At 42.1% G+C, this 24628-nt stretch overlaps 1 protein-coding gene across 1 annotated transcript in view; it reads left to right on the top strand.

Moving 5' to 3' along the window:
• The first annotated feature begins 1805 nt into the window (after positions 1–1805).
• TBC1D12 (TBC1 domain family member 12) overlaps positions 1806–24628 on the top strand; it is a 45769-nt gene continuing 22946 nt past the window's right edge. Inside the window, exons 1-2 of the mRNA XM_086466516.1 lie at positions 1806–2641; positions 18191–18314. Coding sequence (XP_086322642.1) covers positions 1821–2641; positions 18191–18314 — 945 coding nt within the window. The 5' untranslated portion in view covers positions 1806–1820. The remainder of the gene's footprint in view (positions 2642–18190; positions 18315–24628) is intronic.

Below are 24628 nucleotides of genomic sequence, written 5' to 3'. Positions count from 1 at the left end.
CCTTTATCTGGCGCAGCTGTAGCTAGAGGAGGCTGCATGCTTGCCATCAAGGTAGGCTAGGCAAAACAAAACAAAATCAGATTTGTTTCTTCTCCAACCTCTGAGATCCCAAGTATTTGCCAGCTACTCAAGTCAAAAGGGGCGAGATCAGACTTGCTTGTTACATGTGCAACACCCAGTGTTGCATGCTTGACGTCAGATGTACAGCTATGAGACGAGACAAGAAAGGGGAAAAAAAAACCCACAATGTTTTTTTTTATATCTTTACTAAAGCAAAACCCAGAAGGCTTTATACTGCAAAGTCCTAACGAGAAGTCAACACAATAAAATGCACCAACTTTTTATTTAGGTGAAGATTGCCACTTTAAACCTTTCTAAAATGTCCATAATTTAAAAGAAAAAAAAAAAACAACAACACAACATTAAATGAGGATGGCTGTTCTTTCCCCACTTCTATGCGGTTGGCGAGGCCTCTCTCTGGGTATGCCCCACTTGCCTGCCTTTAAAAGCTAGGACCTCTAATCCACTGCAGGACCTTTGAAGGTGGGGCTACCAGATGGAGAACTTCTCTGGCCAAGGATTTCCTTGTCACCAGCTGTGAGTATTTACTGTAGGAACACAAAAGGAATCTGTTGGGTTGAAGTGTTACCTTTGGTGCTTGTCTAGGATGACTGGTAGCCTATGAGACCTTATGTGGGGCCAATATTGTTACTGCTTCTCTGGGGACCTGAAGCCCCTCTGCCTTTTCTTTTGCCTGTGACTTTGGGCCTTGCTTCCCCGCTAGGCAGAGGGGACTGTCATAACCTGCTTTTTTCCCTGGAAAGCTGTGGTAGGGTGCACAGGTGCTGGGGCCTGCTTTCTTGCATGTCCTCCATCCACCTCCCCAGTGTTAACCTGAGGAGTTTTGAGATCCCATTCCTGCTCTGGAGAGGATTCACCCCACCATTTCAAGGTGCCCAGCTCGTATCTCTCTTCTCCCTCTCTCGTTCCCCCTAAAAGCTCAAGCACGTCCTATCTCCTCCAAAAAGAGCCACAGGCAGGGCCGGGCGCTGCCCTGCCTGCCCCGCTCGCACTGGTCGGGCTGGCGGCGGGAGCGGCCGTGCCCTGCCCCTGCCCCCGCCGGCCCGAGGGCTCTTTCCCGCTCCCCGCCACGGCCGCCTCTCCCCTTCCTCCCCAAGCCGAGGCGCGGCCGCGGGACCTGTTGCCCCGCGCCCCGCCTGAGCCGCCGCGGCCCCTGCGCGCCGTGCGGGGCGCTGGGGCGGTCCGTGGGCGCGGGGGGTCCTGCGGGCTGGGGTAGTCCCGGCAGGAGCGGGCAGGCTGCGGGTGCCGGCTCGGCGCCGGGGCAGGGAGGAGAGTGCCGCCACCGGGCGGGGCTTTTCCCTGGCGGCGGGCGCGGCACGCCGGCGGTATGCGGTAGCCGCTGCGCGCAGCGGGCCTTTAGCTGGAATACGGTAGCGGGGCGGAGAGCGGCCTCCGAGGCACCGCTCTGGCAGGGAAGATCCTGTCTCGTTGGCATCTCTATGATCCCGGATGTGGTCGCGCCGGGAGGGCGGGCGCGCTCTTCCTGCCCGGCCTCTCTATGGTGACTTTCCGGGGGGAAGGGCTGCCGCCGGCGCCGCGCGCCTGCGTGAGCCGGGCCCCCCGCCCCCCCCGCCGAGGCCGCTGTCCGACGCGGTGAGCGGCGCCGGCAGCCAGCGCTCGCGGCGCCGCCGGTGCGGAGGAACGCGCGCGCCCTGCCCCCCTCGGCCCCCGCCGCGCCGGGGGGGCCGTGCCCCCCGCCCCGCTGCGCCGCTGTCATCCCCGGGGCTCCGCGGCGGCAAATGGTGGGGCCGGACGATGCCGGAGCTCCGGGCAGCGCAGCCGTGCTTCCCGCGGGCCGGCAGGAGGCGGCGGCGGAGGAGGCGGAGGAGGAGGAGGACGGGGAGCGGGATGGGAGCCGGGGCTTGAGCCGGAGAAGCGGCGGGCCGGGGCAGGAGCGGCTGCTGCAGCGGTACCTGGCGGCGCTCGGCCCCGCCGCGGCGGCGGGTGGGAAGCGCTGCCCGGAGAAGCCCGCCAACGGGGCCGCCTACGCCGTGGGCCCCCACGGGAGGATGACCAACGGGGATGTCGGCTTCCTGCTGCTGCCGCCGCCGCAGGAGCCGCCGTCGCCGCCTCGGGCAGGACGGGATGAGCCAGGGCCGGGAGAGGAGGAAGCGAAACTGCAGAATGGGGGCTTCCTCCCCTGCCCGCCCGGCCCCGGGGGCGGCGGCGTCCCCGCGGGAACCGCCTTGGAAGAGCCGCTGAGGAGCTGCCGGCTGCGGAGCGAGGCGGAGCGGCGCGGGGGGTCCGCCGTCGCCAGCCCCCCGCCGCCCCTCGGCTCGGGGGACGACGCCGGCAGCCGGGCGCAGGCCGCCTCCGGCGTGCGGACCTCCCGGGGCCGGGCGGAGCCCGCTGCCCAGCCCCCGGCGCCCCTCGGCTTCACGGACGTGACCCTGAACTCCCGCAACACCTACGAGGTGAGCCGCCGCCGCAGCGCCCCGGAGCACCTACCCCACGGAGGGACAGCGGCCGCGGCCCCGGCGCCGCCGCAGGAGCCGGCGGAGAGGGCCCGGCGGGCGGGCATCGCCGGCGCTGGCAGCAGCTTTGCCGAGTTCTTCACCAGGTAAAGGAGCAGGCGGCGGGGCCGGTACCGGCGCCCCTCGGCAGCGCCCGGCCTTGAGCCGGGGGACGGGGAGGGGGGCTGCCCTCGGGGCGCGGGCCGGCTGGGTGCGCTGGAGCCGGGGTTAAGGTCTGCCGGGCCAGTTCCCGGGGGGCGGTGGGGTTGCCTGAAGGGCCGTGTCTGGGGTCAGCCGTGTCTTGCTGCTGGTCACATGAGCGATGCCGGCCCCGACGGGATCACTTGCCGCCAAGTAAATACTGCTACAGCAAGAAAGGGGCTTTGTGCTGGACGTGAGGGTGATATGATAAAGATACTCTTGCTGCTACAAACTACACGGGCTTCACGCTGGGATTTGCTTCCTGTGCCAGAGCGTTTTGCTGTCTGAGTGAACGCAGTGGTACTGATTAAACTGCCTGGGGAATAAGGTGAAGATCGTTGGTATTGGAAGCTGCTTTCGGGTGGTTCTGAGAATCATGAAAGTTGTGAAGGCTTGTAAAGCTTTTGCTACCTGTTGACAGTGAGGATACAGTTCACTTATTTATTCCTAAGTGTGGCGTGAAAAGCTCCAAGGACTAGACTGTGTGCTCAGATTGTTTTGGCTTAAGCTTCTAGCACAAACCCAAAAACTTTAGGACATCCAGCTTCGTTACCTGGGGACTCTAATCACTCACTGTTTAACATGCTACTCAGGAGATGCATCTTGACTGTAATAGTTTACAGCATACTCTATGTTACTTAGGTTTAAAGAGGAGGGTTTACTTTCCAAATTTCTAACAGTTCTTATTCTCCAAAACCCTGGGGTTATTTTGTGACAGTCATTCTGATAGCACTGTGGGTCTCTAAGTGTTTTGAGAAGACAGAATAAGATTAAATCTCTTAAGTGAAGAATTGATATAGGAGAGGTTTGATTTCAAGGCAGGATCCCAAACTGAGAAATAGGCTCCTTCTGCCAACCCTCAGGAAAGGGAGATGGATTCCTGACTGAGGATAAGGACAGTGGCAGTTGCAGGGTGAGTTTGATACTTCCACTTTCTTTTAAGGATGGGTTGAGAGATGTCCCTCTGTTCCCACCATTTCCTATTGGTGTTCCTCCCTCCTGTGGTACAGCCTTCCCCGTGGTACGTGGACTGCAGTATATTACCTTCCCTTTCCTTCACTACTTGATCACTTTGACCAGTAACATTGGTGCTTGTTCCTTTTCCCCCAGAGTGATAGCTTAATGAAATTCTGGAGAATTTTCCTCATAGGAAAGACTGAACTTGGTGTGCAGTAGAAGCTATTGTCAATACACACTGATGTTTGCTATTTTCAGTGAAGGCTTGGGTAATACATGGAAAAATTTGGTTGGCTCTATCCTGGCAAAAGCTGTAGTGCTGACACCTCAGTAGAAAAAAAGGATTTGCCAGAGAGCCAATTTCATAGCCCCTGACTGGCCTAGCTGGCTGTGCCTCTTGTGCGTTTGGCCTGGTGAGCAGTATTGGCCTCAAAGCCTTTGCCTTCAGCTCTGCCTGTATGTCCGTAGAAGTGCCTTAGTTACAGCTGATTTCAACTGAGCAGCCAAAATGAGATCTGCTAATAGAAAGCACTTTGACTGTTTTGTTTTTTTTTTTTTTGAATAACCCCTAACTTCTCTTCTGTGATAGATTTGTCTCTAGATACAGTAATACTAGTTTGTAGTCTCCATTGCTTAGAAAAGTGGTAATAAAACTCCAGTAATTTTTTTGAGTAGTTAGTTCTTGTCTTCCCAACTATTTCTGATACTTTAAAAGCTTGAACTTCTCACTTTTTTTAATAAAATGCTCAGATTCATTCAAAACTGACAGTTGCCATTGTAAGTGGATTTTTCTCTAGTTCTTAGCAAGATAAATACCTTGGCTGTCAGTAATGAGGATTCAAATTGTATAAAAATTGTCCTGTGATTGAATGTTGGTAGCACCTATACCTTCTTGTGAAGCTTCTCAGCAGATGGTTGCTTATATTTTTGAATGAGTGTGGAGTTATAAATGGTGTTGCTCTCTGAAGCTTAAGTTGTACCGAGTGGCCATGCTCTCTCTTAGCGAGTACTTCAGATAGACCAACTCGTTTGTGTTTGGTCAGAATGTGTACTTGCTCCAACAGTGTACGGGAAGGTACTGGATGTGCTAAACACAGGTAGTTCAGCAGCCCAGGGCATCTTATATAGGATGTTTTGCACCTGTAATGCTCTCTGTCTAGTTTAGAAACTGTCTAAAATTTGGTAGCTCCCATTGCTTTTTTGAATAGTCATAATTGTATGGAAATTCACCTAAAAGGTGGACATTTCTTGCTGTTACTTAAAAAATGGGACAAGGCGAGGGGGAAGTCCTACTGCCTTCGATGTGAAAGCTCCATTGTTGTAATTGCCCGGTCAGACAAACTGTTTGGTCATGGCAGATCTGGGTTAGGAGGCTGCTGTTTCCAGCTGCTTGTTCTGAGCTCTTCAGTTACCAGACTGGTCTGCTTCACCGTGCTTTGAAATCATCCATGTTAATTGTCTGTCTTCATTTCCCTGAACTGGAGGAGAAACGAAATAAGTGAGGTAGGGGAAAAAGGGAGCAGCTGTCAACAGCAGCATCTTACCCAAGCTCTGTGGCAGGAAAAGTGGCTGTGCCCTTGAGACTGTCAGTAGTAATTAATGTAAGATCATGGGAAAATGTACATCAATGGTTAAAGCTTTTTTTTCAGGTAAGTATTAGGTGTAATATTTGGCCTTGGGATCTTAAGTTGTATTGTGCCAAATTATTAAACTTGTCAAATTAATGATAACAACTTTTAACCAAAAAATAATTGGTTTTGCTGTCTTTTTGTTCTACCTCTTTGTTTCTCTCAGCATGTGAAGTGGGATGCCTCAAGTAAATTGGAGGTATGTGGAGCAGAGTGCTGTGGCAAGGAAAATTGCATGACTGGTCACTTGTCTCCACTGTGCTGCTGTTATGGTCAGAGCATTAAGTGGCTTCTTGAAAGTCACCTGTCACTGCTTCGTACTCCTGCATATGATTGCGTAGCCCAGTCACATATAGTCACTGTCCTTATGGTTTGTGGTCTTGCGTAGCAGCTGATAAGCGCAGTGCTCTGTTCTTGGATTATTAGATCACTTTTGGGTAGCCCTAGTGGATTGCCATTGAGTACAGAATGGCTCAGTGAGCAGGAATGTTGCATGGACAGTTGAATTAAAGCCATGATGATTACCTTGATTGTAGTGTACTTCATCCTCCAAAGCAGCACATACAGAGCAGAGCAGTAAACCAAAAAGGGCAAGCAGCAGTGAGTAGTCCAGGGCTGACCTAAAGCCATAGTGTTTCTGGACCTCTTTTAAAGATTAATTATACTTTGTATTTCTACATGTATGTTCCAGGCATCTTCTCAGTTTTCTCAGCTGTAGATCTTGTTCCTTTCTAAATTGTGTATTTGCTAGATAAATTTAGGTACCTGGTAGTTGCCAAAGTTTCTCATTCCTGGATGCAAAGCTTACTGTTGACAACAGCAGTGATACTTACTTTGTTGTAGTAAAGCACCATTTTCCCAAATACTTGTTTTTCAGAATTCATCTAACAAGTTTTCCTGATAAATTGCAAAGAGCTTAATCCGTAATTGCCGCTTCTCTTAGGTCTTTAGGAAGTGCTGTGAGCAATAGGTGTAAGGGGTTGTAAGCATGTATGGTGGTTGGCACACATATGCTTAGAAAAACTGTATTTAGTCTTCTCCTCCTTTCTCACCCAGAATGGTTGTGCTTATTGCCCAGAAGTTTTGAAAAATCTTCGCTCAGGCAGATCATGGAAAGTCGAAGGGAGTCAGTATTTGTAGGAACAAAGAACTGAGAAATCTTGGAAGCCCACATCTTTTTCTCTCTCTTTGTAAACACAGTTCTGTGGTTCGGTAAGTAGGTAGGTCTTCGAAAGCTGCTAATCTTCTTGCTCCTACAAATGTCCTTGACAGAGACTGTGGAGGGTTGTGAAGAGTTTCACCTCCCTGAGTGTTGTTACTTGTGTGCATAGTAATGTCTCTGGATGTGTACTTTGTATTTCAATGTACTACTAAGTAGCACTCGCAGCTTTTTGTGCTATATGGGCATATACCTAATGTACAGTTGCATCTTGTAAGTGTTTAACACCAGAATCAATGTTTCCCTTTGTATATAGAGCTCTTCTGTTTCATAAAGCAGCATGAAACTCCAGGGGATGTACTGTGCATCTGTGGGGAAGAAATCTGTTTTGTGGGTTCTTTGGTCAAAAATGGGAGTCAAGTCGGGCATGAGCAGTCCTAGATGCGACAGATCTTCTAAACCTTCTGTTTGTGTAAAGATCAAAGAAAGAGATTGATGGGGGCACTTGACAATGCTTAATTTATATTCCTGTGTTGCCTGTGCCTATATCTTGGTCAGTTCTTGCTGTCATCCAGGAAGACTTGTGGGTTTGTTTTTTGTTTTGGGGTTGGTTTTTACCCTGTCCAGATTACAAAAAAAAAAAAAAAAGGCACAGAGTGCTTCTAACAGATCAAGGAAATACACTGACAGTATGTTGGAAAGATAATTTGAGAGAAGAGCTAAGGGAATACAACAAAGCTTCCCCCCAGAAATTGTGAGGGCACCCTTCACCTGTCTGTTTGGTCTAGTTTTTTGCTTTCTCTAAGCAATCTTGTAATTTAAGTGAACAAGTGGATGCTTATAATTGATTTGAATTAAAGCTGACTGGAGAAAGTAGGCAGAAGCACCTGGACCCAAATCTGTGAGTAACTTCAAACAGTATTTTTTTTTTCCTGAGTTAGAGACATAATTAACTTGATATAAATAGGTAAAAGCATTCATGTTATCAAAGTGAGAAGCTTCTCTGTAGATTCTTCATTCACTGTTTGCTAAGAATGAATTATTTTATGAAGTTGTGTTGACATGTTGGCCAGTTTCTGGCTCTCAGTTATGTGAATAACAAATGTAATGACAACATAAGTAAACATAATCTCCAAAGTAAAACAAACTGTAGCAAACTTTGAAGAATTTGGCTTCCAACTTTTTTAATAACTGTACACAGAAAATTGTACTCAAATTGTATAAAACTTTACTTCATAAAAAGGTCAAGGAAGTATCTCTGTGCACCTAAAGTTTCTCTCACAAGTGTGGATCCCACTGTAGCAAATTAAATCTAAATGACAGCAGCCTTGGTTTTGAGTGAACCAGTTCTAAGCAATTCACAAAAATAAGCAAGTCCTCAATGAGTTGAAAGTGCCTGTTTGAGAGAGTCTCACTCCCAGACCTCACGATGTATAGGTTTTAAAGAGTTTTGTGTTTCTGAAAAACATTGGCAATGGATGTTTCACTGTAAGTAGTAAGATGCTGTGCACTCATGTTGTCATTTTTTCATGAAGTTCGCCTTAAACTAATGCTGTCATTTTTGGGGGGGGTTGTGTGTGGGGTTTTTTCCAAGCCAAACAGCTGAAATTGCTGTTTAGCATGCAACAATTTGTTAGAGTTGTAGCTTGTTTTGCTAAGCAGTGATTTACAGAGGCGTTAAAACGTAACCTGAAAGTATCTTCTCCCTCCCTTCACTTTGCAAAAGGCATTTTTCATTCCTTGGTCTCTTCTGCTTATTTTGTGTCACAGAATTTCTGGCAGACTCAATATATTGAGAGTAGTGAGACGAAGTGAATGGGACCTCTCTTCTCAATAGGCTATGACTAAAAAGAGAATGTTTTACATGGAGAACAACAACCAAAGGAGGCCACTTTAATCACAGCTGGCCTCTAAGAAAATGATCGTTTTATGCTTTTCTCTCCTGGCTCTTCAGTTATTCGTTAGGCTGTTTTGTCTTGATTGTTTAAGAATAAAAAAGGAGATTAAGGGTTTTAGTCATGTTTCATTCGTGTGGATGCAAAAATTGTTATTCCTCTTTCCAGTTTCTGGGAACTGTTGAGGTGTTTATGATATAAAGCCTGTCCTTTTTTATCCCTTTCTGGTCTTGTTTGGTGTTCAGCTGGGAAGAGACTAGGTTTGTTGGACTGGGTGGTAGGCAATGCTTTAAGCTTCTCAGCCTCAACTGGGCTGTGCTCCTCAGCCTTTTTATTACTGCTTTCCAAGGAAGTAAAGCTTAGGCAGTCACTGCCTGATCTCTCTCATATTGCAGCCTGTTAGCCAGGTTCAGTCAAACCTCTCTGAGATTGAGAGGACTCTAATATTAAAATCCTACAGGTTTTTGAATGAAGGCTGAGCATAAGGAGAGCCTGCAAAAGAGAGACTGCTAATTTGTCTCTGTATTAGCAGAAACCAGTCAGCTGTGCAAATCACCTGCAGAGCATATTTCTTCTGATTTGGCATTGGGGTAGCAGTGTGAGGGGTGGATGGATGTTGTCTGAGTGAACCTATGACTTCAATTAGTAGAAACTAGTTTTGATGGTCATAGATGAGTTTATTCTTCACTCTGACTCATGTTGTAAATTCCTTTTCCTGCTTTCTTACCTCCTGACTGAAAATAATACTTGTAGCCTACAGGAGGAAGCTCTTTTCAGTTTTTCTCCATTGTTCTCCAAGGTTCTACTTTATTAAGAAGAAATTGTGTTCAATTTCCATTGTTATATTTGGAACTTTTATTTAACGTGCTCTTGGGTAAGTCTCATTTGATCATCTAGTATAATAAAAGCTGCCTTGTTGGCTCCTCTTGCCTACGGCCATTCTGTTGATCTAAAACTTCCTGAAGGCCAGCTATAGGAACAGGCAAACTAAGTGATTGTCTAGAAGTAAAGGAGAAAAGACACTCAAGTTAGAGAGCAACAAAACATCTGTGGCCCTTCTGACTCTGGAGCTGCAGAAACCCAGGCTAGCACTCAGGCTTGCTGCTACTACCTCTGTTGCTGAGGTCTGGTTTGATGTGCTGAGGAAGATGCTATGGGAGAAGGTGTACTTCACATATCTTACTCATGCTCCAAGAACAGCAGAGCTGTTGATGCCGGGTCCTCTGCTTTCTGTAGCAGGCAAAACTTGGCCCTGGCCAGGTCTCAGGCCCTGCAAAGCTCAGTTCTGTCTGTACTGCTTCAGTTGCCTAATGCATCCGTTAAAGTAGGATCTTTTCTGTGTTGCTGCTGGGCAGTTATGAAGCTGTTTGTATGCTGGATGCCAGAATGCTTTAAAAAACCAAACAAACCGTGAACTACCAAGGGTATTTGGGTGGTTGTTAGCTGTGAAATGGGAAGCAGTGGATATTCCAGAGCACAGAGTATCTCTGCTTTGGGCGGCTGAGGGAACTGGGGTTGTTTAATCTGGAGAAAAGGAGGCTGAGGGGAGACCTTATCACTCTGTACAACTACCTGAAAGAAGATTGTAGCAAGGTGTTTGTCAGTCTCTTTTCCCAGGTAACAAGTGATAGGATGAGAGGAAATGTCCTCAAGTTGTGCCAGAGGAGGTTTAAATTGAATATTAGGAAAAAATTATTCACCAAAACAATTGTCAAACATTGGAACAGGCTGCCCAGGGAAATGGTGGAGTCAGCATCCCTGGAGGTATTTAAAAGACATGTAGATGTGGTGCTTAGGGCCATGGTTTAATGGTGGACTTGGCAGTGTTAGGGTAATGGTTGGACTTGATGATCTTAGCCTAAATGATTCTATGATTCTGGATTTCTGTTTTTGTAAGTTTTAAGTGTTTTGCAAGGTGCTTGCTGTTCCTCAAATTCTGTAGGCAGCTGAGTAGTAGACTGGGGATTTTCTTCTTGCTTTGTAAAAAACAGTCAGGCAAAACTGAAAGGAATTAGGCTTTTACATATTAATATCAGCTGTCTAAGATCAAAAATGGATTCTTGCGTTTTGTAGTATTTTTGCAATTTGTCACTGAAGCAGTGACATAAAATATATTGTGAATTGCTAACCACAGCAGAAACCTGATACACTGAGAGGCTACAGAAGTAGTACAGTAGTACTTTGTAGTACTACATGACACAATTGCGTAGTCGACAGGCACTCTGACTGGGACCAGAAGGGAAGAATATTAACTGAGGCTTAATCAGGCTGGTTGGAGTAGTAAGCATTGTCAACTCTTGGGACGGTCTTCAAAATAAAACTCTACCCTGTGTTTGAGCTTACAGTTCACAGACTTGTAGGCGGTGCCAAAGATTGGAAGTCTTTCTCACCTTTGTGTTGAAAATATGTCATATGTAGGAACATTTGGACTACAGGTATAGTCAACCTAATAAAGCTGGTGTCTTTTGCCTTGGCTGAAAGTGACTCACTGCTAGAACAGTTTTAGGTAGTTTGCTTCATTAGGTTGTACTTTCATGAGATATCTTGGTGAGCTGATTGAAGAATTTGCTTTTGTCAGGAAATAAAGGGAATGTCTCTTCCCTGCTGCTAGTATTTATTTGATCCTCTGTGAGCTGCTGTAGCTTGTTAAGCTGGGGAGTGAAAAAATGTGGATGGTTTCCTGTGGGATTAGTGAGTTGAATTGACCTGTGAAGTATGGAGAGTCTTGGAATTGATGCAGAAAAGGGAGTGTAGGACATTACTGGTGCAAAGAAGAGGAAACAGGGCTTCCCCTTACTGGAGCTGAAACAGCTTGGCCATTATGTGCGTTGGGGGGAGGAAGGGGTCTTATTCCTCTAGCACTGTTTTACTTAGAGTATGTTGCTGGTTAACCAGCTATTGCTCTGCTGGAGTAGATATTCCTGGCCATGCAAGAAATAGCAGAGTACCTGTAGTCAACTGGTAGAAACTCTTCACTTCTTGCAGCTTGATCTAGGATTTTGGTTTAGGTTCGGTGGGGAAGTGACACGGTTGTTATTACAGAATATTGATCATGGAGTTTGGTGTAGTGTAAAAACAGCTGCTGAACTGCCTGATAAAATATGAAGATGATGGAATACTTTGGCATAGAGCTCTGTTTTGCTAGTTTGCTCTGAAAAGTAAAGGTGAGACCGCGCTGATTATCTTCCTTTACTCTTTTTGTACCTGAGCATTAACCATGTCTGTTACCTTGCATATGTGTCTGCTTGTTTACATACGTTTTTGAATGCTTGAGCCTGTTTGTAAGACTGACCTGTGCAACAGCTCTTTGTTAAGAATATAATGTAGACCCTTAAAACACTGTTTACCAGTGTGCTGTACAGTGTTCTGTAATATTGCTAAATGCTTTCAACTCTTAAAACTTCCCAAGTCTTTGTGTACCTGCAGTAAAACTGTTTTGCCAGCAGAGTTTGTAAAGCTTCTCAATCAGTAGTTCTGTTAATCTTTGTGGCTCTCCTTCTGCCCTGCCCTGTAGTCCTTAGCAGCTTACTCCATGACAGTTCATTAGATTTCAGGTATACTGAATTGTAGCTGAGGCTTTAGTTGACCAGTAATATCAATGGAAATGTCATAATTTAATTTAAAAAAAGAAGAATGCTGGAAGCTTGGTTTTGCTGAAGATGCCTGTTCTCCTGGTTAGCATGTTTTGGTTTCCTTATTGTATTTTTGGGGGGGGAGAGGAAGGAAACCAAAAACTTGCTTGTAATAGCACTTAAGACTGTAGTCTTGGAGTATTACAGATGGAAACACTGAAGTTCCTTTGGAGATGGTGGTTTGGGATACTCCTTTGGTTGTCTTGATCTGGAGAGAAAGAAGTGATCTTTGTACTCCTTAAAAGGTGCTGAAACTAGAAACATCCTGTAATAGATCTGTGTTTGGGGGTAACAACTTAAAGAGAAGCTGGTGTAAAGCTTCTCCTTGTAGCAAGGTGGTGGAAGGTGTGAACTGTAAAATCAGTTGGGGCACCTCTCCCCCAGTATAGGGAAGAGCTTGGACACTTGCGCTCAGAACAGCTGTATACATGTATGGAATCAAAATGGGCTCAGGTTATTCTAAGTTATTGAAACTAAAAATGTAGAATGTGTACTAAAAATGTAAATTTATTAGTGTTTTGCTCCAAATCTCCATATTAAGAATTTTAAACTAAACCTAAAAAGTTGCATGATAACTTACAAATTAAGGTTGAAATGTGAGAGTAGAGGATGAGTTGAGAAGTATATTTGTAAAGTGGGAGGTATTTACTCTTAATGTTTTTATGTTCATGTCACTTTTGCAGCCATAACTAATAATGTGAGAAAACACTTCTGAGCTCTTGAAATTGAGCAAATAGTTCCTGGACAATGTTATATAATTAAAATCTAAAATAATGGGGATGCCCTATCTATGGTCTAAGAGATAATTACTGTGTGCACTCTGAATGTACATTGTAACTTTTTGGACACTTTATCAATTCCTACAACTGGTGTATTGTATATAAACAATTTAAAATGTAGAAGTAGAATCCTCTGCAAGCTTCAAGTGGCTAACTAAAAAGGTTTTATTTCCTTTTAATGATTCATTATTTATGCTTAGAGTTGACTTACATTTGTTTCTGTATGTAAATTATTGAAAAATCTTGTTTAAAGCGGAGGAGAGATAACTGGCTATAATCAAGCAGTGTTTTTCTGCTGTTATTTCCGAGTTGTTGCACATAAGACCATAACAAAGTGGACAAGACTTGAGTATGAAGAAAAATTCTGTTGTGTTCTTAAGCAGCTTTTGAGTTTTTACACATGATAAAAACATGCCAGTGTGAATGTCATAATTGGTTGTATGTACTCAGTTATAGTTGTGGAAGAATATGAAATTGCAGGCTTGCAGGGGACTTCAGAATTTGTGCAGACTGTTCTGAAAGAATGGTTTTGAGTAAAAATGATTAATTTTAATGCTATACCAGTAAAAATGCATTCCTTTAGTTGTGTAGCATTGAAAGCTGGGGCTGGCATTTCAAATGGTGTTGAATGTATGGGTTTAAAGGCTACAGGTTACGGTATCATGGAGGCAGTGGAGACATGAGTCAGGGTCTATATCTTGTTTTAAAGCTAGAGGACTAAGGGCAGGTACAGGCTTGTGAATGCTGTTTCCAAGTATTATTGTTAAGAATGCTGGACTCAAATGTGAGTTTTAGGGAAAAGTGGGAAGTAAATAATGTAAATTACTTCCAGTAAGCGGTACTATATCTTAACAACATCAGAGCTCTGAATCACTGGAGATTATTCATCTGGCAGGCTCCTTTGAGGCCCAAAGTTAAGACTGGAAACCCAAGGATGTGCATTTGGAGTGGGAAGGAAAGCAGCTTCAGGCTTTTTGGGATGGACAACATAGTGAAATACTCATAGCCTGTTGTTACTGACGCACAATGGAGTTGTAGAGAGAGGTCAGTATGTGTGATTTTTGTTGAAAGAACTGTAGCAAAATGACATCTAACTTGAAACTAGGTTTAGGTTTGACTGTTTTGGTCAAACAGAAGACTATCACAAGACTACTTGGTCTTGTGGAGAGGTGAAGCAGGGTGCTGGAGTTGTATCTAGTCTGGTGCCTTCCTACCTACTGATGTTCATGGTTGCTGCTGTTCAAGGCACTTCAACTTTCTTTGAGTGGCTGTTGTGCAAACATGGTAGCCCAGCTTCTGTTCTGGTGTTGGATGAAATCTAAGATCAAGCTTGAAGTAATTGTCTCTATTTTCCGGTAACTTTGTCTAAAACTTGGAAATCTATCATCCTCTTGGGCTGGCATATAGATAGCTGGAAAAGGGGAAAAATGTTTTGTGTTCTGGTTTTGTGGTGGTGATGGGGAAAGCCAAAACCCCAAAGTAATAATAATAAAAAAAAAAATTCCCATTAAAATATCAAGTTCCACCTATCCCCTTATGATACTTAAATTGGTAAAGTCTAAATGCGGTTAGAATTATCTTAAACAACAGCAAAGAAGTTATTTGAAATGCAGAAGCACAGCGGAAACAAGCAATTGCATTACTAGAACATCACATTAATGGTTAACATCTTTGAATTACTGTACCATCAGTATGGTGAAACTCTTGCACAGGACGCTGTGGGCACAAGCAGGAATAGTTGAAGCAATGTTAAATAAGGAAGAAAACTACCACTTGTAGCTATTACTACAGCTGTTGTGTGATCATGAGAGCCCATAGGGTTTTCTATAGTGTTATCCAAACAATGTTAGGAATAGATGTCTTTGTACCAGAAGTGGCTTCTTATTCTGTGGTGCTTCAGTTACTTTTCAATCTCTTCAGTGCACCTACTGAAATGTTTTTGAGTGTCTTTTGAGAATGTTGATACGCATTCCAGTGTGGTTTTATGAAACTAACAAGAAAAAAAAATTGCAACTTTTTCACTGCGCTTTTGTAAACTAAAGCTTAATTTAATGAACTAATTTAATACTTCTACCCCGCAGGTCCTTTCAGCAGAAAGCGTTATTCAGTTGTAAAGTGTCGGCTTCTTTTTAAGGAATTTTGAAGTTTTTCAAATGGATTTTGAGATTCTGTACCAAAATGCTTTTGACTTTTCAGTCCATCTCAACAGATGACACTTCCTGGGATCAGTGCAACTCATGAATATTCTAAGCAGCAACTAATATATCAAATCTAGTACAGTTCCTGCAGTTCAGTGAATGCAACTTATAAGCATTCACAGATGCTGTTCCTTAACAGGGCTTTTGTAAGGCTTTACTGTTGTCAACAACACATCAGATGTGATACTGTTAGCTGCCAAAACAATGTACTAAAAGTGTCCTTCCATCTTCAGCAGAGCTCATTTGTAAACCTCCCTTTAATTTCTCTTGGATTAGAACTTTTATGTGAGGTTTATTCTAACGTGGTTTTTGCCTTCACAAATAGACTTCAATGAATATTTACTCAATAAAAGTAAAATTGTATATTTTCACTTGTGCATTCATAAAAAGCAAAACAAGGCTTTACTTAATTCAATACACCAAAGAATATTAAAAAAACACTTCAGGATTCATTATGGTGGGGAGTATGTTCTGTAAGTTTTGTTTTAATGTTATATTTGTTAAAAAAAAATCAAATCTTGTAAGAGCCGTGAGCATGCTTAAATCTTTTGTACAGAAATATTAATTAAAACCTTCTGTGTGTTTACACATTTTTCCTTTTTGAATCTGCCAGCTTCCTGGTTAATCATCAAACAACTTTGATACAGTGACAGATTGCCATCAGTGTTAAGGCGTACATCTTTTCAGCTTCCACAAGCAATGGAGCTGAACTGTTAGGTAGTCCTGGTGGTCTTCTGTAGTATGTGCAGAGGCTGGTGGCTGGTCATTTGCTATCCGTGAAGTCAGGACGCATGAACTATTTTGTATTTCAAGAATGTATCTTCCTGCATAGCTGCTTTTTGGGGAAAAAAATCTCCTCCAATTAAGTTCGAATACAGCTGCTGCAGTAGTTGCGGATTTAAAGGCAAGGCTGTAGTGTATTAGTATTAATAATAATGTATTAGTGACATGTTGGTCTGTAGAGTACTTTGCCTTGTTTTCTTAATGATTGTCTGAATACTCCTCCTTCCCTCCTGAAGACAATGTAATGCACTGTGAAAGGTGTCCTGTAGTAGGGAAATAAGTCTTTGTTATTTACCTAAGCGTACTTTTTGCATCTTTTTTGGTTTATGGATGGACTTGTTAATTTCACTACTGGTATGCAGTCCTGGGATTGACTGAGGACAATGTCTTTTAAAGATGTTGGCACCATGGCTTGGCTTTTTCATCACCCTTTCCTTCCAGGTCATGTGTCAGAAACTGCTAGTTTGGTGTTCTGGGTGCTTACTTTGCTTCCACAGGGATGGACTAACATATTACAAGTTTCCCTGATGGGGACAGAGTTGCAGGATGCATAGATCACAACCAATGCTTACTAGAACACCTTGTATTAATTAAGCCATTATTAATAGCAACAGGTTGATTCCATTAATGGCAAGTAACTATTCATACAGTGCAAGCAACTATTCCCAAACAGGCTTATTCAGTTATTGGGTTGGAACAACAGCTGGGAGACTTCCACAAGAGTTGAGGGAGTGTACTGGTGCACCAACAGCTTCTAGGTGGGTGTTCAAAAAAAAAATTCTCTTGAGGCTTTCTCTTTCATCAAGTATGTATGTAATCCCATATTCCCTGACTGCCTATAGCAGCTGCTGCTTTCTTGAATGCAGTTTTTTCCTTTTTTTTTTTCTTTTTTTTTTTTCTTTTTTAGCAAGCTGTTGTGTTGATGATAGTGTGTGCTAGTGGCCTCAGACAGGGTGAGCAGAGTCTTGGTGTTCTGAGTTTCTTGGTTGTCCTGGATTCCACAGGACCGTTAGTCTTGAGCTTACTGGTTCTTGGGAGACTTTCACACTTTATCAGCATCAGCTCTCCAGCTTGTTATTTTCTGGTGGCTGGATCTTCAGCTACAAACAAGATCTGTAGAGTCCATTCACACAGACTTGCACAGAAGGGATTTTTGTGACAGGCATTTGCTTGTTTCCCGAATAGCAAAAAACATTCTGGGAACTGGGAACTGAAAAGGTAGTTTGTATTTGAAAGTTATACTATGTCTTACTAACTGTTCTAGTTGTCAAACTATGCTGCATGTTCAGAGACCCTGACAGCACTGGAATTTAAAGCAACTGTGCACTTTTTGGACAGACTGCAGTTGTTCAAGCATGCTACTTTTATCTGGGCTAAGCCAAGAGACTGTCTTCTGTGCACAAACATGAATGCCTTCAGTTTGAGAGGGAAACATATTTAAAAATCAGCAAACCCTGTAAGTGAAGAATAAATCTGGGGATCTCTTTCCAGAGGAAGGGTGTGAAAGTACAACGTTAGCTAGTTAGCACTGCACAAAAAATCTTCCAATGAAAGTGCTCCATATTATGTTCGCTCAGAGGTCAAATTGTAAATATCCTGAGAAGTAACCTTACAGACTACTTAACTTCTAATCCCTCTCTGGTTTTGATGAGTTTCTGGAAAGTAACTTTCCAATATTCAAAATAAATGCACTTCTTTCATTTTCAAAGCGCTTATACATATCATGCTCTGTGGGAGCTTCTGAGTGGAGTCAAGTAGTACAGCGATGTATCTAGACAAATGGTTGCTAATATGATGTGGTGATGGTTGGCTTTCTAAGAAGTAATGCAGTCATCTGCCTGTTTGAGTGTAATTGCTTTGGGCAGTGGCAAAGGTCGTCTGCTAAACTGAAGCTGTGTGCAAGTTCCCTGGTTTTCTAGTCCATGTTACGAAAAGTTGAAAGTGTGAAAATTGCAGAAAATGTTAGAAGTAATAGTTCACCATTTCTTTTTTACATCTATAACTTATACAGTGATTTCCAGCTGTTCTCTTTTCAATCTCCAAATAGCTCCATCAGATACACTAAAACAAACCCCAGACAAAAAAGTCTGGGAGCTGTTGGATCCTGCTAACTTATGTTTAAGAAAGTGTCCACTATTACTAAAAAAGCTCTTATATTGCATATAGTAGCTTAAGATTCGGAGGTAAAACTGAGCATTAAGTACCAATATATTAGTATCAAAGCACCTGTAATGAAAGCTGCTCCAGTTCAAGTTAATTACTTTAAAGTAGAAGGGAAAGCTAAGGTAGCAAGCGCACTATGCATTTGCTGAGCAGTAAATCTCTCCAGTGGTGAACTTTATTTAAAGAAATATTAAGTGGCTACAAATACTGTTTGTTTATATGCTTATAATAAACAAAAAGAAAACCCTCCTCTCTTTTCAGAAACTTTTTCACTAAAAGGACAAAGGAACTCAAACCTGCTATCCAAAGTGCTCCCGGTTGGAAGTTGTTTGGAAAAGTCCCACCTAGGGAAAACCTTCCAAAAGATTCCAAAATTATTCAACAGGTGAGTAAACATCACACAACTATAGGTACAAAACTTCTAAAAAGGAATGCGTAGGTGTTGCAGTTCTCTGCTGTTAACTTCCCGCTGTTACTATGCAACCATAGAGTGCTCTGGAAAGACTCTTTTGGGGATTTGTCTGAAGAACAGTAGTTACTGAGGAGGAGTGTGAGTTTTCTGATTGTCTTGTACATTCTTTGGTACATCTCAGTGCTTTTAAAAACGTGATATGTATTGAAAAAGTGTTTAAGCTGTTTAGGTCAAAACATCAGAACTTGTATTAATTTCCTGTAAAATTTTGCCTGATTGAACGTGACATGCTACAATTTTTTTTAATGGTTAAGTGATTGTGAAATACTCCAGGCTTCCTTTATGAACTTCAGTTCTGAGTTACTTTTACCTATTTCGTGCAATAAAGCCACAGTCATACTTGTATATTCAGTTTTTCTTCAAACTAGATATTAATCTAGTAAAATTTATCCTCTTAAAGCATTCTTTGATATTCTACTGTTACAAAAACTGGGGGTTTTGAGTGTGTTTGTGGTTGTTCTTTTATTTTTAATCTAACTCTTCTTTCCATAGTCCTTCTTGCCTGGAAGACTTACTATCTGGGTGACTTGTGACAAATTGCTTAGAATTTTGAAACATGTAACCTTGTTGCACTTAAACCTTGGGCTAGATTAAAAGTCCTTTTGTTTCAAAATAGTATTGTAAGTTGAACTTGTTTTGGAGGTACTGTGGTACTACAGAAAGGTAATTCTGATTTCCTTCCCCTAATACCAAGTTGTACATCCATATATTTGTTCCTGCGGAGTCTGTCTTTAATTTGATAAAATAATAAGTAAAGATGAGCAATTGGTAATGTATTATTAACTTCATGTTAACATGCAATTCTGAAGTTGAAAGATTTGTTGACATAAGAAATGGGAATGTCCTTTGTGTTGGTGAGAACAGTAACTTGAATCTCTTGAGAGCTGCTTTCTCTTTGTCTTCCTTCTTAAATTCCATCTAAGCTGATGTGTTTGGCAGGTGCAAATGGCTGTGAATGAAGCAGTGTTCAGCCATCTTCTAGAAGGAGCTTCGTGGTGAAGAGGGCCTTTGGGGAGCAACTAAAGTGAAAAACGAGAGGTTCTTTTTGAAGGACTTGTAATGGGACTGGTCACACAATGAAATATAGGAAAATTAAGATTGCAGCAAGTGCTATTTACTCTGAAGTAAACTGGATGCTTTTCCAACATTTTCAAGTACAAATATTTAAATGGTTTTCTTTTTGGGTGGGTGAGGGCAAGTGTTCTTTCTTAGTTACTTGCAGACAAATGCTCTTGGCCTTGTGCTATGAAAATACTGTGGTAAAAATCCAGATGTCTCCTCCATCCTGAGAAATGGAGAACACGCACAGTGCTCCCAATCATCTGCTTCCTGTTTTCTAGTAATCAAGATGATTATTCTGGAGACCAAGTCATAATCTGCAGAAATGGTCTTGTTTTCCTATCCTGTTGTCCCTTAGTGACTGTTTTTCTTTTAAACTATAGCGTTCCCATTTTTTTAACTCCTCTAAAGTGGCAGAAAAGCAAACATATTAAACCAATAACATGATTGAGTTAATCCTAGCTGCTAGTCGTCTTGTTTGTGTTATAATGGTTGCCAGATTAGGGTCACTATTGGATTTATATAATCTTGAGTAAAGTGTCAGTAATAGCTAATATTTTTAGCTTCTGATTTAGCTAAAGCATGCGTGGTCTTTAGATAAAGCATCATGAACTAAGATACACAGTTATCAAAAGGGGATCCAGATTGATAGTATACTCTGCACAGAGTTAGATGTACAATACCTGGGAAAAATTAATTCTTAAATTGAGAGGTGACCCTAATGTCTGCATATTTAATGTATGTCAAATGTTTTGCATGCGTTTTTAAAATTTACAGTATAGCTCCTTGTGCATATGCCTTTGAAGAAAAGCCAATGGTTTCTTTTCTCAAAAATGTTCAAATTTGCTAAGCTGGCAGTGGCTTAGGATGAATATAGGGACACTGGGTTATTGAAGATACAGTATCTTCACTTTTGAATGGCTAACTGAAGTCCCTAGACTAAATTTCTCACTATTACAGGAGATGAGTGAAAAGAATATAGGCAAGAATGTAGTTATGAGGCCTTTAAAAAGTTAGTAGAAATGTGATTAAAGCTTAATATGCTCTGTTCTCAAGGAATTCTGTGAACTTAGCAGAATGCTTCCTATCCTACATGGAGTGTCTCTGCAAACTTCTACATTGACTTTCTAAAAAGGCATTAAGTGTGATCTGAAATACAAAACCTGCATTTTTTTCCCCAATTTTTTTATCCCTCTGTGGTCAGAACAATGGCTGCTTACTGTTTGCCAGCTCTGGTAAATTGATAAGAGTATGCAGGTACAATGGGCTTAAGCTTTAGGCAAGCTGCCTGTGAGGGAGTTTATTATTAGCAACAAGTCTTGCTGTTCCTGAACAGCTACGGCATTCTCCATGGTTGAACGCAAAGTTCTGTGACTTCATTGGTGCCAGTGGCCAGCTTTGGAAGGGTGCAAATAAACCCTTGGTTAAGGAAACTCAGTAATGAGTCAGCATCCTTTAGATGAAAAATGAGATTTTAAGAAGCCCTTTTGCAGGGAAAATTAACTCATGACAGGAAAAACTTTGTAATTAATAGGAGGAGGAAGTCTTTTGGGTAAGGCTAATACTTATATCAAAGCTTTATGGCAATATTGCAAAGCTTAAAGGACTTTCCTGTTAGTAAAACAAGAAAAAAAATTGCATCATTGTAGATTTATAGTCAAAAGGGTCGTAGAGCTCACATGCCCTGTTTCCATCCTGGCTGATGGAAGCCTGCTTTGTTATCCTTGTTTTTGTAAGGATGATGTAGTAAATTGATAATTACATTTAATTGAATACTCGTGGCTCTCAGTGATTGTCTATCAACTAGACGTTGCTATGTATGCCTCTACAGTGAAGTCAGGTAGTGATTCTAATATCTTGAATAACTTCCAAGAAAATCTGGAAACTTAATTTGGGATACTGTTTCAGGCATTTTTCAGACAACGATGCCAGCCAGCTCTGCTTTTAGAGACTGTCTAACGAATATTACTGTAAAAAAACCAATTTCTTTGCAAGTTTCTTAGCACATGTAGAAGATGATAAATATTTTTGTCGAAAAGCAGCCTGCTGGGTTTGCCTGGCTGGGGAGATGTCAGAGTCTCCTGCAGCTGTGCTGCCATCAGCATGCTTTGGGCGAGATGCTCTAGCTCGAACTGGGTCAGAGGTTGAAAGTTCTTGGCAGCTGCATCTCCCCGCTTGCAGCTGCTGGCACGCTCGACTCCCCTGGGATTTAGAGCTTCCCAAGCAGGATGTGATTGAGGCCAACTCTTTTGCTGGACATCTCCCTCCTCTGGGCTTCCTTCCTTCACTGTTTTTAAAAAAGGGAAAATAGCAACTCCTTAGGATTGCAAATGTCAAATGCATTTGATGGCTTTAGGAAGTGTGCCTTTTTTCATGAACTGCAGCTAATAAAACTGGCTGGTGTAAGTATGTGGTCATTAATGATCAGTCTGGTAAATTCCTTTCAATCTGTACAGAAATCTGCTTTGAATTAAACTGCTGAAATATTTTAATACAGATGCATTTAAAGCAGAAACTGACTTGTGAGCCGATGTGTAACATTTATGTGTGTATCAACTGAAGTGCAAGTTCTGTTTAAAAATGCAAGCTCAGTTTCATTTTTGTTGCTTATGGTTAAAGAAAAGAGCTTTTAATCTATGATCAAAATTATTCCGAATATCAAGTCATTAAGTTTAGCTCTTGCTTTTTATTAAAGCAGTCTTGAATACTTTTTACTGATTTGTTTAAAGCAGCTTGGTGGCTTTTTCATAATATGCCTGAGTTAAAGTAAACCCAAAATATGGAAATACACATCACAAGATAAAGTAAAACATATACCAAATTCACTTTATCAGCAGTTTTAACAAAGTACTGTCATTGACAGCCTTAAATAAGAGGGTGAAAAAGTTTTCTTTTCTATTTAAATCTGACACACCATGAAAAGCTTCAGTGATTTAGAAATGATTGCTTATTCAGGAGTGAAGTAAAGCCATCTTTTCCAAAAGCTGTCACCTTGTGTATAAAATCGAAGGTATTCATTTTAGACAGTCTGTTAAATACTAACTCTGACTGGGTCACAGTCCTATAACTAACCTCTGAGAATATTATTTTTTGGGTGGCTCTGAAATCTTTTTTAAAAAAAAAAAGTAGTAAAACACTGTACTTGAGGGCTAAAAACCAGTGTCTTCACTTGCATATTTTTCTGATGTAGTTATCTCTAGTCTGAAATCCAACAAATTGCCTTCACTGAATCATCAGAACTCCCATGGTCTCCCAGGGACAGGAGTTGTTGGAAGTTTCTCTTCAGGGGAACAGATGCATTTTGATAGATCGGTTTTCATACAACTCAGACCTAACTTGCAATATTAACTCTTCCTCCCAATCTTCGTTGTTTCAGTTTTAACAATGCATGAAGCTCCTAATACTTAAAAGTGTATATAGCAAGTTTGCCCACAAGTCTGGGGATTTGAATATCTGAAAGAAGTAGGTAAATACAGTGCTAAATGCTTTTTCATAGGAGTGGCTCTTAAGCAGATAGTTATCTGGACAGATCATGTTTGCTTGTCTTGCACTACTGAAGAGAAGAGAAAGGCGAGGCTTCTGCCTATTTAGCAGATACAGGTAGAAATACATTGGTAACAAACTACCTTGAAACCAGGACAGACAACAAATGGGTGTATTTGGTCTTGCAAGGAACATGTAACACCTGAATAACAGTTTGTGTACCAGCAGCAGTGAGAAGGCTATGATGGTTTTCTTTGTAGGCGCTGTGGTGATCAGATACTCAAGAAATGTCCCTCGCCTTTCCAGAATCACACATGTAGTCAGTAAAATGCTATGCTAGAGGTAAAACAAAGCCATTTCCCAGCATTTTAGACTTTTGCAATGATTATCTTATCAGTAAAATCGTAATGGAACTGGTAGGACCTCAGTGAGACAAATGCCACGTTTTGTTTGCATAAAGGACATAAAATATAGTTCAGCTTCTAGTTCCAGGGCTTACCCAGCTGCTGTGACAAGGAAAACTTGTCAAGGAGAACTTTCTGTGGTGTCAGTGCTATGTTGGTGGCACAAGTGCATCTTCAGGGGAGTAATCTACAGTAAGCATGGGATTAATGTTTTGAAAATACCACAGAGGTGTTGACTCCTCTGATTGTAGTTGACCTCAAAGATTTTTTTTTTTAAAAAAAAAAACAGCAAAGAGTATTGAAGCAGACTTTTTCTTCCTAAAGCTTGAAAAACAAAGCTTGAGCATTGTATGTATTTTCATTTTGGTCCTTGGAAGTTGCAGGGTTTTGGGGAAAGAAAGAATACAGAAGCAATCTTTAGGTAATAAAAATGATAGAACTTCTACTTTGATTTGGTGGAACACTAGATTTTTTTTTTTTGGTCTTCTGGATCCCCCTTTTAATGGGAATTTGGCCTTTGAATTTCTTCAGCAAAGGATGACACAGGTAAAAATAATTGGTTTTTGTTCTCTTAAGTGAGCTTTTGCAGGTTAAGCAGACTTATGCTGGTGCACTTGAGGTGCTGTGGTAGCAAAATCATATCTAGGCAGGCCGTATCAAATTCCAAAAGAATAGGATGTAGCAAAAAGATTCAGGTGGTAAAGATGCTGTTTTTCATGGACTTTTTATTTAAAGTGTGGTTTGGGTTGGGTTTTTATGGTGGTTTTTTTTGGGTTGGGTTGTTGTTTTGTTTTCTTTAAATATAAGCCTTATTGTTTTCAGTCTGGCATGATACTTCAGTACTGAAAAGGAGAAGATAGTATGGCAAAATGCTTTTTATTAGACTGTGATATGCATGGTACAAGAGTGCTGCAGGTATGTTCAGAAATAATGTTGAAGGCATGATAAAAAAATTATTTTCCTTCTTCCAGGTGCTGTAATCCAATGCTTAAAAGCAATGACTGTGTCCATCCCTGTCCACCCACCCTGGGTCTTTAAGCTTGGCTTTTCCATTGGAAAACCAGCTTTGGCTTTTGAATGGAAACCTGCAGAGCTGTGGCTGTGCAGGGTCTCCTGTAGTTGGGCATGCATTTGTCTGATTGCCTTGATGCAATGCGGTATGAGGGGTTTCAAATTGCTGCTTAGAATCTTATTTTTAACTTAAGTGACTGTTTCTCAAAGCCTTACAAATGTGTCTTAGTTCTCATCAGCTCACCAGTGTGGCTGAGGTGTAGTCCATTT

Source organism: Leptosomus discolor, chromosome 6 (assembly GCF_034619465.1).
Source record: "Leptosomus discolor isolate bLepDis1 chromosome 6, bLepDis1.hap2, whole genome shotgun sequence".
Taxonomy (NCBI): domain Eukaryota; kingdom Metazoa; phylum Chordata; class Aves; order Leptosomiformes; family Leptosomidae; genus Leptosomus; species Leptosomus discolor.
Note: the sequence above shows the minus strand (reverse complement) of the source record. Positions and strands in the feature narration are given on the sequence as shown.